Source organism: Morchella sextelata (assembly GCF_020137385.1).
Source record: "Morchella sextelata strain SCLS chromosome Unknown scls_5, whole genome shotgun sequence".
NCBI classification, from domain to species: domain Eukaryota; kingdom Fungi; phylum Ascomycota; class Pezizomycetes; order Pezizales; family Morchellaceae; genus Morchella; species Morchella sextelata.
The window spans coordinates 248,165-260,871 of NW_025408620.1; the positions used below are offsets into that span (position 1 = coordinate 248,165).

Here is a 12,707-nt window from a genome sequence, read left to right on the forward strand (position 1 = left end):
CTGCTTAGTCATTACTTTTGAACGATAGCTATGGCATCTTCCGGGATCTTTCGAATCACTTGAAATTCCTGTACAATGTTTCTGGTTACATCCGCTGCTTTTTCCGATGATATCAAATCGATGGATAACCGTACTCCAAACCTGTACATAATCTTATTGGATGATTGGTCTGTTGAGTTTGAATGGCTGTTGTTAAATCCGTTCGATTGTCGGAAGATGATGCACCCAATCTTGCTGGCGACCATCAACATAGAAGCATAAAGTGATTTATAGGGACTGGTTCCTTCTTTCCGATTGACTATTTCTGGCAGTCTGCTCTGAGCTTATTGAGATTCAGTGTGTCCCCTGCGCAAATAAATATCTGCTTTTAAAAAGTCCTATAAAGCAACTGTACTTCTTACTGATTATGGTTTTCGGGAATTCCTATAGAATTACCACTCTGTTGTAAAATTTGTTGGCCCATTCGATAGCATTCAAATCATTCCTTCCTTCAATAAAGCGGACCATTTTGCTGTACTTGTCCGTGATGGTCATGATTCAATCGTGTAGTTCTCCTACTCATCAGTCAGGTTTTCCTAGATTACGATTGCCGCAGAAGAGCAATTCAGTGACTAAATCTTGGGAAGGGTTATTCAATAGTATGGATGATGATATCACAGGCTGGAGGTAACTATAAGGCTTATGGTTCATTGTTTTGTTCCTCATATATCCAGAGAATCTTGCTACATAGATTTTGACATGATGACCTATATGTTCCCATGTAACGGCAACTATGTATTTCGGCCTAGGTAATAGATTGGTATGAGACGAGGAGGTATTGTGTATTGGGATTAGTATTTGTAATGGAGATTTCTGTTATATTCTTTTAGTTTCTGTTACGCGAAGATATTAGTCATCATTGGACTATGGTTGGATATATAAGGGAGTGTTGTTTCGTGCTTTTGTTTGTTTTCTCTCTTTCCTTCTTTCTTTAAGCAACCTCTGTATTCATTCTACGAATATTACTTTTGTTCTACGCTACGTCATAGGGCTCATCTTGGATCTCTGATCAGGATTGAACCATCTATAGTTCATAGTCCCGAATCTCCTGATACTACGTCTTCGCCTCGGTTGTATTCCTTGGCACTATAGTCCCTCGTCCATAGACCCACGTTATATCCCAATAGAAAAGATTGACAAGATTATCGTATGTGTATGCTAGGCCTTGATTTCTTTCGTGCACTAATGCGAGTGCTTGTACTTACAGTTCCTTGACTGATAGTACTATGCGTAGTATATCGTCCGTTGAGTTCATGAAGAAAAGATGGCCGGACATAGTACTGAGCGCATATTGAGATATTGATTGTAGGACCCTATAAACATACATCTTATCAGTTGACTTGGCAAGGATCTCACAAATATCATGATAGAATGAGCTCTCTTGCACTACTTTCCTAATGTGGACATGCAACCCGTATTTAGTTGCAAAGTAGGATTTCGCAGTGTTAGTTCCTCGGCTATTGTATTCTCCCATAAATGCTTCAATGACTTCGAACCTATTAATGTATGGGAGTTTGCCTATGGTCTCTGCTTTATTCTTCTGGTTCTTTTCCCTTTTCGATAGGGTGTAGCATAGCATTGATAACGCGTAGAGTACTTCCATTTCAGAATCTTTCCTATTTATTACGGATATGTGATCTCTGAATTAGGTTAGGTAGATGCCCCAATTCTAGAGGAGGTTCGATTTGCCTATGGAGTTATTTGCAAATCCGTTCATTTTAAAAATACTTATACTTGCCTCATAGTCAGTATAGAATACCGCTTTCACCTGTGCTAGGTATGGACACATCTTCTTGACAGCCCAGATTAAGCTGGATATCTTCTTGTCAGTTGGCTAGTAATTTTTCGTGGCCTTTATCAATTCCCTTGAGAAAAACAGTATTGATGCGAGGTTGGTTTTGAGAGATAATGATATGGCTGTATCACATTGCTGGTAGACACCAATACCTATACTGTATTCGGGTGATGCATCGAGGAATACGTGTATGATTTGGTTTGTTTGCAAGTCTCAAGGGGGCGAGTAGCAAGTATTCCGCAGGGTACGAGGGGGGTAGTAGAGATCGGTGTGGGAACTTGCAATAGGTGTTCTGAGGGACTCTAGCGTCGGTAAGGGTCAACGGAACAAGAGGGCAGCAAGCGGTGATCTTCTTGAGTAAAGAAGAGGGAAATAATATTGTATAGTAATAGACAGCGTAGGTACAGAAGACGTTGCGTAAAGAAAGAAAGGAAAGAAAAAGGAACAAGAAACGAAGGCGAACTCTCCTAATATACCCAAGGAAATCCCAGCGATGACAAATCCAAAGTGACTCATACATTAACGACCGACAGAACCCGATAGAACCCAATAGAACCTTTCTGACTAATCCAACTCCTCATAACCCAGTGTATTAACTAATCGATCCATGAAAGCAAGTGAAAAAGTGGTGAGCTTGAGCCCAACACATCTCGGACATCCTCGAAGGAAGCTATGATCTCAACGGTGATTGAAATGAGGGTCTATGAAGTGTATATCTTGCGGTTTTGATCTGTAGAGGCTAGTTTGATCATGCGTGCTCTTAGCTGTGTAAAACGTTTTATGCCCTGGGAGTAGTAAGGTATTGTAACGGAGCCATTTCAACTGTCTGGTGTATGAGTACACACAGGGCCCGGTTACATGCTGAGAGTTACTGTTAGAAGCCAGTTGCATGGTGATATGCAAGTACCGGCAGTGTGGTTAGCTACCAGCTGTTAGAGTAACTACATTCCGGGTGCTAGGAAGAGGATCTAGTCATGGGAGCAATGACTGACGAGTCTATGTCTCGCCAGTGACTAGAAGACCGGCCAGAGTGAAGCTCTGATTGCCCGGTGATCCTCTGTATCCTCTGAGTATTGTAGGACCGCCGAAGAGGCAGGGACTATGCTAGGGAAGTCTACAATAAGCGAAAGCTCTACAGCAATGATTAAGCTTACATCTGAGCGGCAGCTCATTCATGCAGGCCCCGGTTGTGTGGCAACCAAGGTTGCAGGTGTTACAATGGCTTTGACTAAGGGTGGTTGCCTTGGGTATCGGAAACACCTGCTGACGCTTAGAGAAAAGCGGGGTAGCGGTGGTATTGTTTCCGGCACCGAGGAAAGGTTTCACCGGAACTTAGTAAGGAGTTAGGAGCAGAGAATAGAGGCCTTCGGAGTATAAGTACTCAGGTTCATTCTCGCCCTTCAGTCCTGTTCTCTCCAGTCTTCATTAGAAAAAAACATCAAGTTCTTATCGGTAGCAGAGCCCTTAAAGATTATTGAGTTCTAGCGATAGTATCTTTGAATAATCTGCAACCTGATTGTCTATCTTGCATGGCCGTCTCTATTCTATCCGATTCTATTTCTCTTAGAAAGGACCCCCGTTACAGGTATCAAGTGTCGGTTCCAGTTTGTAAGACCTTTGAAGTACTCCAGTTTGTTCAACTTAGGGGGGAAGGCCAGGTTGAGGTTAGCAGCTGGTTTTACTTCAGTGATGGTCAGCCCCACCCTATCTATCAAACACCTAACAACTCCAAGTATCTAGATTTTAGGAAGCATTTCTTGAATCTCAACATTATGTCTAGATTTGCTAAAATTCTGAAAACCTCATCTAAGTGCTGAATGTTGTTCTCGAAACAGGAGGAATATATGCAGAAATCATCGACAAACCAAGAGACGAAATACCAGGTTAGGGCTGTAAATACGCATTCTATGAGTAATTACTGATACTACACTAATCCCTTGTATCGCATAGCTGAGATGGTGAACATTTCATAGCCCCTATGGGTAACAATACCTGAATTCTATCTGTCTTCTGTATAGATCATCCATTGATAGAGCATTCTAGTGATGTCTAATGCACTAATGAAAGTGTAATGGGGCTCTCTTCTCAGAGAAAATAGAATAGGATAGAATAGAGATAGCCATACAATATAAACAATCAGTTTGCATCTGTAACGGCAGCTATGTATTTCAGCTAGGTAATAGATTGGTATGAGATGAGAAGGTATTGTGTAGTGGGATTAGGATTTGTAATGGGGATTTCTGTTATGTTCTTTTAGTTTCTGTTACGCGGAGGTATTAGTCATTATTGGACTATGGTTGGATATATAAGGGGGCGTTGTTTTGTGCTTTTACTTGTTTTCTCTTCTTCCTTCTTTCTTTACGCAACCTCTGTATTCATTCTACGAATATTACTTTTGTTCTACGCTACGTCATAGGGCTCATCTTGGATCTCGGATCAGGATTGAACCACCTCATAGTCTATAGTCACGAATCTCTCGATACTAATTCCTTGCCTCGGTTGTATTCCTTGGCACTATAGTCCCTCATCCATAGACCCACGTTATAGCAGATTATTCAAAGATACTATCACTACAACTCATTAATCTTTAAGGGCTCTGCTACCGATAAGAACTTAGGTTTTTTTTCATGAAGACTGGAGTGAACAGGACTGAAGGGCAAGAATGAGCCTGACTACTTATAGTCCGAAGACTTCCATTCTCTGCTCCTAACTCCTTAATAAGTTCCGGTGACGCCTTTCATCGGTCGAGGAAACAATTCCACCGCTACCCTACTTTTCTCTTAGTGCCAGCAGGTGTTTCCGATACCCAAGGCAACCACCCTTAGTCAAAGCCATTGTAACACCTGTAGCCTTAGTTGCCAAACAACTGGGGCCTACATGAATGAACTATCAATCAGGTTTAAGCTTAATGATTGCTATAGAGCTTCTGCTTATTGTGGACTTCCCAAGCATAGTATCTGCTATTACTGGTTGAACTGTATGATGAGAGGATGCAGAAGATCACTGGGCATTCAGAGTTTCACTCTGGCCACCCTTCTAGTAACTGCTAACGCATAGACTCGTCAGTCACTGCTACCATGAATAGATCCTCTTCCTAACCCCCAGAATTTAGTTACTCTAACAGCTGGTAGCTAATCACACTGCCGGTACTTGCATATCACTGTGCAACTGGCTTCTAACAATAACTCTCAGCATGTAACTGGACCCTGTATGTACTCATACACCGGACAGTTGAAATGGCTCCGTTACAGAAAGTCATACCATTGATATTAGACAATATGTCCTATTGGCAGTGTAGAGGATAGAAATCACCTGGGACCAACTGATTAAGAATACGCATATCAATTTCCAGCTTTCCCTTTCTATTGTGTCTCACTACAAATACCTGCATAGAGTATAGTAAGGGGCAATAGATGGTAAATATATCATTCCACGCCATTATCTTTGAACTCCATGTCAATCGCTACTTCAAGGAACGTGATGTAGGGTAGGGTGGTGGACACTTGATTTTACATTCCAAGTTGGTAGAGACCGGTACATGAACCCAATCTTCTTGTGGTTCTTGAACACAACTCATCTTATCGTGGAGTTTCACCCTATAATATTTGCACAGTACATTGAACGGAGTCGCTTGCTCGCTCGTAAGATCAGTTTTACTAATATTCACTTCAGCCTATATTGACTGATTTATGTCAGATTCTGAGACGCCTAATATAAGGAAGTATATGTACATTGGAAAATATTCGATATCCAGCAACTCGGATCTGAAGTAGAGTACGTTTTCTGTTGACTCACTAGCGGATTACGTGATTACTGGTTTATTCTCGGCCTTGTTTTGTGAGGAATTTTGGCTAAAAGAAGGAATAGATATTCTTCTGTATCTGACTCGGGGGCCCGTTGACTAGTGGTGGTGATACTAAGGATTCGGTTATCCTGAGATAGGCTTGGAGTTCCTCTGATGCTTTGGGCCATATCTTTCGGGTATTAGCAGTATTCGTGCTACTCATGCTGCCTACTGCAATGTCTTTGAACATCATGATTGGTTGGTGAGAGAGGTTGCTTCACATTACATTACTCTGTTCATGGAGGAAGATTCTATTACCATACGATTGCCCTGATATCGCCTTCTGCTTGCTTGTGAACAAGTAGTCTTGATTGGGCTCTAGCGCACGGCTAATTTTCACAGAGAGAACCTATATGGATCAGGGGGGAACTATCAATTTGACCGTGACTAGTGTTCAATGACCAAGTATTTTAACATGCTCTTAAAATTAGTTTAAATGAGAAATCAGAATATAATATATATAGTTATATCTTTTTGATTAATTCCTCTAAATTATATTCTTCAAGAGAATTATACGCAATGTTTATCTCTTCAATTCGACTTCATTCCAGCGAGTTTCGAAACAGATTAACTCCTGCTAAAATACCCATTGGTGAACACTAGTTTTTCACTGCCTACTCAGCCTAATGATCTTTCGGTAATTGGCGAGAGCTCTGCTAGCAGTCATCAGATTACTTCAAGTCAGGTTCACAGTCAATCTCGATCGCAAAAACCTACAATATCCAATACTAATACTCATCAAGGCAGCGGGGCGAGAGCATTCTGTTGCCGGAAAGTGAGATTAGTATTCTAGAGGACACTAACGAGGTCTTGGAGAGCATTGGCAACATTTCCTTGAGCCAATTGACTCAGAAGCCTGTAGTCCCTAACTTAATGAAAACCTCTTGACTTTCATACATGAACTACTACATACATTTTACGTAACAGTAAATGTATATAGTCACCATCAGGCAATGTATCGAATAAGCTGTCCAGAGGCTTGAGTAATTTACATCACGTTATTTACTGGGTAGCTAGTGCACGTGGTTCACGGATTTTATATTTAATATTTTATTATTATTCTGCCCCCCTCCCCTAACGGTGAGCTGAGCTCGCCGACAAGTTCGGGGTTTTGACTTTATGGCGATTATATAGACTGTGGCTGGAGGCCGTAGTGTACCTTATATATATGAAAATCCAATGAAGAAAGATTCACCCCCTCCTCCACGGATCGAAAACCCAAACACCTCACCCCAAATACAAAAGAAAGAAGTAAAAGAACGAAAATGAAAATGAAGAAAAAAAGAGAAGAAAAAAGAGGAAAAAGGATTATTTGCAAAGTTTCCCGCTCGCTATAGAGATACCTACCGAAATTTACACTCTAACGAAATGCATTCCAGAAATCACCCAAAAGCCTCATTTATCCCCACAATACTATACTGCCATTAAAACGCCACGCCACCCGAGTTTTTCTGCCTCGGCTCACTAGCCGCCTCAAAGGTTCCATTCTCTAGCCTCCTGATACCCTGCGCAGTGCTCTGTCCTGGCGCAACCCATACCGGGATCTGGCCCCTGCTTTTTAAAGCTGCGACAGTGGTGTTGTCGTACTCGTATTCAAAGAAAGTTGTATTGGGCGTCAACTGGTGGTGCAAGCGCGGAAGGGCAATTGCTTCGTCTAACATAACCCCAGGGGCCGATAAGTTAGTATATAACCACTACTAGAGAATAGGAGGAGCTTACAAGGTGAAAGACCCTCATCGATGACATGGATTATATTCTGGATGGTCGCCGTGATGATGCGGGAGCCACCGGCAGCGCCGATAACGAAGTTGATGGAGCCGTCTGCGTTCTCCACGATGCTGGGCGACATGGAGGAGAGAGGTCGCTTGCCAGGGCGGATGTAGTTTGCGGCGGAGGGGACGAAGCCGAATGCGTTACTGGTACCCGGGATGCTGAAGTCTATTTTTTTGTTCAAGATTAGTACTCGGGTGAAAGTGAAGAGAAGTGGGAGTAATGAGGGGGGATGAGGGGCACACACCATTCATCTCATTGTTCATGATGATACCGGTCTCGGGGATCATGACTTGGCTGCCGAAGATGAGGTTGATAGTGCTAGTCATAGAGATGGCAAGGCCTCCCTTGTCGATTGAGACCATGTGGGATGTTCCAGGACTATCATAGAGGTAATGTTAGTTCATTGATGAAGGAAGAGGCAGAGACCGGGAGGTACTAACGTCTCCAATGATTCAAGACCAGCTGGATCATACTCCTTTGGGTCAAGGACAGAATCGTCCTTAATCTTGCTACGGATCTCGTCACTAACAGCAGGACTAAACATGGACTCCTGGTACGTAGTGATATTGTCGTTGAAGGAGGGATCTCCCAATAGAGCTCTCTAATGAAGACAGCATTAGTCGTTTCGTTCTGCATTAAGAGAATATATCGCCATTTTAATCATTTTCTTACCTGTCCATACGCAAACTTCATACTCTCCACCAACCTATGTGTTTTAATATCCACACTAGCCTCGTCAAACCCCTGCCACACATTCAAAGTGCTCAAAACCACCGGGCCACCACTCGGTGCCGAGCAGCTCGTCAAGGTCAGACCACGGTAGTTCATATCAACCGGCTGTCTGTGTACAATCTCATATGCTGCCAGATCCTCAAGCGTCATGATCCCACCGGTACTCTCAAGTTTCCGAATTGTTGCATCCGCAATCGGGCCGTCATAAAACGCCTCTACACCCATGTTTGCGATTGTCTCTAGGGTGTCTGCATACCGCTTCCTGTACATAATATCACCCAACTTCACTCTCTCGCCATTCGGCGCAAAATCCTGCGCCCAGGAAGGATCTTCTGTCAGGAATGGGAACGGCCCCGAGGGGTGGTTCATGTAGGCGACCAAATCCTCAGTGACAGTGAAGCCATCGCGAGCGAGTTTGATGGATGGTTCGATGAGCTCCGCCCAAGGGAGACTACCGTAGCGAGTGTGGATCTCCGCGAGTCCGCGCAGTTCACCCGGGGTAGCGGAAGCGAGACCGCCGCGGATACTAGCCGCAGTGTTGTTGGCGAACATGTCTTCGCTAGACGAGGCAGGGGCGGTCTCGCGGAAATCGATGAAGTCGTAGACGCCAATGGGGCTGCGAATCAATGCGAATCCACCGCCGCCAATACTGTGGAGGGTTAGTTAAACTCCAACTGGATTTTGAGAGATTCTGTGCTTTACCCGCTATGATACATGGCTGTTTGACATCATATTAGCATGCAAACATTCTGTGGGGATTAGGAACTGAGAATAGTACTTACCAACAGTGCCGGCGCAAATCGCAGTACCCACAATCTACAGTCCAGTCAGTTCCTCTTCCTTCGTCCAAACGCGACTCAGCGATAACCAGAACTTACGGCATCAGCAGCATTCCCACCCTGCTTCATGAGGTCGACTCCAATTTCACTACAAACAGCGGCCTCAGAAGCCACCGCGCCATTATCGTCTTTCTTCTCTCCATAGTAGTACGGAATTGCGACGACATTCTGTGCAACAAGTAGCAGCGCAAGCTTTGAGAGTGTTGATGTCCACATTTTTTCGATGCTTTGTAGTTGTGGGAGAGAAAGAAGAGATATCGATGGGCTTTGGTGGGGTATCTACAGGGCAGGTAGCCTTCTTAACTGTAAACACAGGACTACCAGTAAACACAGGACTACCAAGGGTGAAAAACGAGGGTAGGGTCTTAAGGGGATGTTAGCCTCCGCTTAAATAGGCATCCTGTCACAATGACACGAAAACCGCAAATGAACAAAGTGACCGTCAACAAACGTGTTGTACTTGCTTACCAGCAAAAGAACCAGAAAATGCAGTTGCTCAGGGCAAGGATAATTTGTATGGAGTGGCGCCGTTCTCTCATACAAATAATCCCTGTTTCCGTCACTTGCATTTTCTGGTTCTTTTGCTGGTAAGCAAGTACTTGTGCTACTCTCATTTTATTCAAAAAACAAAACCTCATCATGCATACAACGCTCTAGGTCCTAAACAATGTGACAAGATTGCTTTTTGTTATCGATACCTATCCGAGGTCGCAGAGGGGGTAAAACCTAGCCCTTGTACAATGACGAAATAATTTCCGGGGTTAGATTATTGGTGGGGTATCAGATGCCACGGCCGGTTCCTGCCTCGTGAGGTTCACTGTCAATGCAGCTGCAGCTGCATGAGCCAAGGGTTATTGTGCAGATCATGGCCCGCAACAGCATCTGGCTGATAAGTACCGATAGTAAGGGTAGAGAACGTATTATTATTTCTAATAGTAATGGCATTCCTACTAGTGTTGTATGTAGGATTCAAATTGAGGTTCGGTAAATCTGTGGTTAGAGCTAGCTGCAGGAACTCGTGAATGGCTTGATTAACGAGATACATCTCGCCAAGAATCAGTAGAAGCCGGTCGCACATTGGATGAGGAGGAACACCTATCACAAATAAGACAGTTGTGTTTATTAGCCCCAAATATATACAGCTGGATCTGGGGAGGTACACGTTTTGATAATGATTCAGATCAAAAACCATTGAAGTAGTTGAACTCCGAAAGAGAGAGAAAAAACTCTTAGGATTGGTCGTAGCTCTCGGTAGGCGTCGGTGTATTATGGAAGAGGATTCTCAAGATTTCCAATAGGTTTCATTCGATACTGGAGGACTTGGAAACTTCAATGGCATCGGGACAAGGTTTTGAGTCCGCTCCTGTACTGGGTACTTCAACATGCTCTTTCCATATCATTAGCATGTAAGGCAGAGTACAAGGTTGATGCGTTGTAATCGTACCTGACCTCGCCATCGTTGCTGTGAAATATCGGAGACAATCTCAATGGTTTGGCCATCTGTTCACTTGATGCAGATTTTGATTTGCTGCCGAGAATCTAGGCGTTATGTCACTCTCTTTCTTCCCATCATCGGGCTCAATCTCGGGGTGTTTGAAGTAAGGGAATCAGATACCGCCGACAGCTACCAGAAGCTATAGTTAAAGTAGTGATATACCGGCTTCAGTGAGATCGAGAGAGAGGCTTTGATAACTTCATCGTTCAGAAGTTGGTCAAAGTAGGGTCACGTAGGTACCTGTAGAGGTTTTTGATAAATTGCCCAAACAAAGGGGCAAAGGTGCATGAGCGTAGGTCTGATGACGCTTTGAGGCTGGGAGTTTGCCCACGTCACAATGATCTAAGGCCGGGCTAAGGTTTGAGTGTTCCATGCCAAGCGCCTCTTTTTTTATGCTTTCACACTAGTAGTTGACCTACAGGTGCATATCGTGAAGGCCCTTCATACACACTGTGTCTTTCCAAAGTACATTTGCATCGATACAAATTCCAGCCAACTACACGTAGTGCTTCGAGTTGATCCGTATGATCTTTCATCTTAGAGAATTATTCCTATTCCTTGTGTCAAAGGATCAAAGCTAGATCCATTATGCTCAAAGAAATATGCTCAACAATTTCCCGGCCCAATTATAAGCCTTTGGTGTCTACGATGCTAGAGCTGGGAGCATATGAACAATATCGAGAACTCACATCGATTCTTCCGGCCGAATGAACTCTTAGACTATATCTCCTCTTCCGTCGCAAATCTGGTGGCTTAATAGCCATGATAGCTGTAGCAGTTCCCAACCTAACTTTAGCTAGTCTTGACTAAGTAAAATATTCGAAAGACAAATCTCTTTAAGGAAAGGCTTATATATTCACTATTCTCAAAGTTCTTGGAGGTATCGACCTCACTATTTGTGTTTGCCCTTAACCACTCTGCACGATTTCTGAACAGTGTCTTAGATCTAGATCGAAGAATATCGTTGCCAGGATATCCTTGGCAAAGACGTGTTCGAGGTGTCGTGCCTCTTACGTACTATCTAAGACAGGCAAATGCACTAAGGTTCTACAACTCTGGGCACAGTACCTCCATCCTTTAGCTGCGGCTACTGACCACACGCAATTCAAGAAATTGGCAGTCGTGTGTAGAATCTCTACAGCCAATAGTTGCCCCTGGCCGCGCTTTGCATACGCCGACAAGTACCGAAGATACCAAGAATAATACTAGTCGGCACTTCTCTTGAAATCTGAGCAAATCTCTTGGCAAATCTGTACACATTAGTACGTATACTCCACGATCTGAGTCTTCTGAGCCCTCTAAGCCTCATACTAGTACAAATGGTGTTCCTCGTGGGGCCAGCCCAAGAGTGGGCTCGCAGTCTGTACTCAAGAAGACAAACCCATGAAGCTTTTGCATGGTCTATTGACTTCGGCGGTTACGTAGGTGACCGGAACCTTTGTACCTAGCTACATGTACGTACTTCTTACCTTGGTCGGCCATTCTTAACCCAGATTCCCGCTTTCAATGCTTTTGATACTGAATTACCGTTGGGTAATACTCTATGTCCTCCTCCTCGGTCTTTTGGAGACAGTCGCTGGGTCTTGGTCTATTTTGCAAAGCCAGTGATCCTACCTATGGGTTCTTTGGTCCGCCTCGTTTTGTGTGGGTGCTCTTGGCAGCAGTATGATTACTAAACCCAAATCATTACGCCAAGACGGATCCCCATATGCGTAGTAGGAACAACATTTCTCCGATGCCGCTATCCTCTATTAATCCTGACATAGTAGAAAGTAACCGGATCTGTCTATCACCTCATTCTTTTATCATCTTTCCTTCCCAAATCTCTTATGCTCTTTCCTCATCACTTCGTTCGATATCTCCACCCCACCCCCGCTGCCTCTATCGCCATGGGTATGGCTATCCCTTCGTCTGGCGCGAAAAATGCTGCTCCCCCCAAAAAACAAGCAAATTGTGTGTGGCTTTACTAACAGATCCTGTTATCTCTCTTATCAAATAATAGTCTCCCATACAAATTTAATTCCTGTATTATAAGGGGGACAGCATCGCCGGACTATGGGATAGCTCACACCGTCTTCCTTCCCCCTCCCTGCTCTGCCTCTCGCGCGCTCGGCAACGTCTTGCAGTTCTCTCCTATTAATGCACATATACAAAGGCCGCATCCTAGCTACTAGTAATGCCTGCAACCGT

At 43.9% G+C, this 12,707-nt stretch overlaps 2 protein-coding genes across 2 annotated transcripts; one reads left to right on the forward strand and one right to left on the reverse strand.

Annotated features, from left to right (window-relative positions):
- Window positions 1-75: 75 nt before the first annotated feature.
- Window positions 76-261, forward strand: H6S33_010582 (uncharacterized protein; the record flags this gene model as incomplete). The annotated part of the gene is made up of 1 exon (XM_044842456.1): window positions 76-261. One exon carries the CDS (start codon window positions 76-78, stop codon window positions 259-261), a length of 186 nt encoding a protein of 61 aa, XP_044696512.1.
- A 6,841-nt stretch (window positions 262-7,102) lies between these two features.
- Window positions 7,103-9,238, reverse strand: H6S33_010583 (uncharacterized protein; the record flags this gene model as incomplete). Its single annotated transcript, XM_044842467.1, has 8 exons — window positions 7,103-7,332; window positions 7,398-7,616; window positions 7,696-7,829; window positions 7,892-8,052; window positions 8,124-8,832; window positions 8,886-8,901; window positions 8,966-8,999; window positions 9,062-9,238. 8 exons carry the CDS (start codon window positions 9,236-9,238, stop codon window positions 7,103-7,105), a joined length of 1,680 nt encoding a protein of 559 aa, XP_044696513.1.
- Between the last annotated feature and the right edge of the window lie 3,469 nt (window positions 9,239-12,707).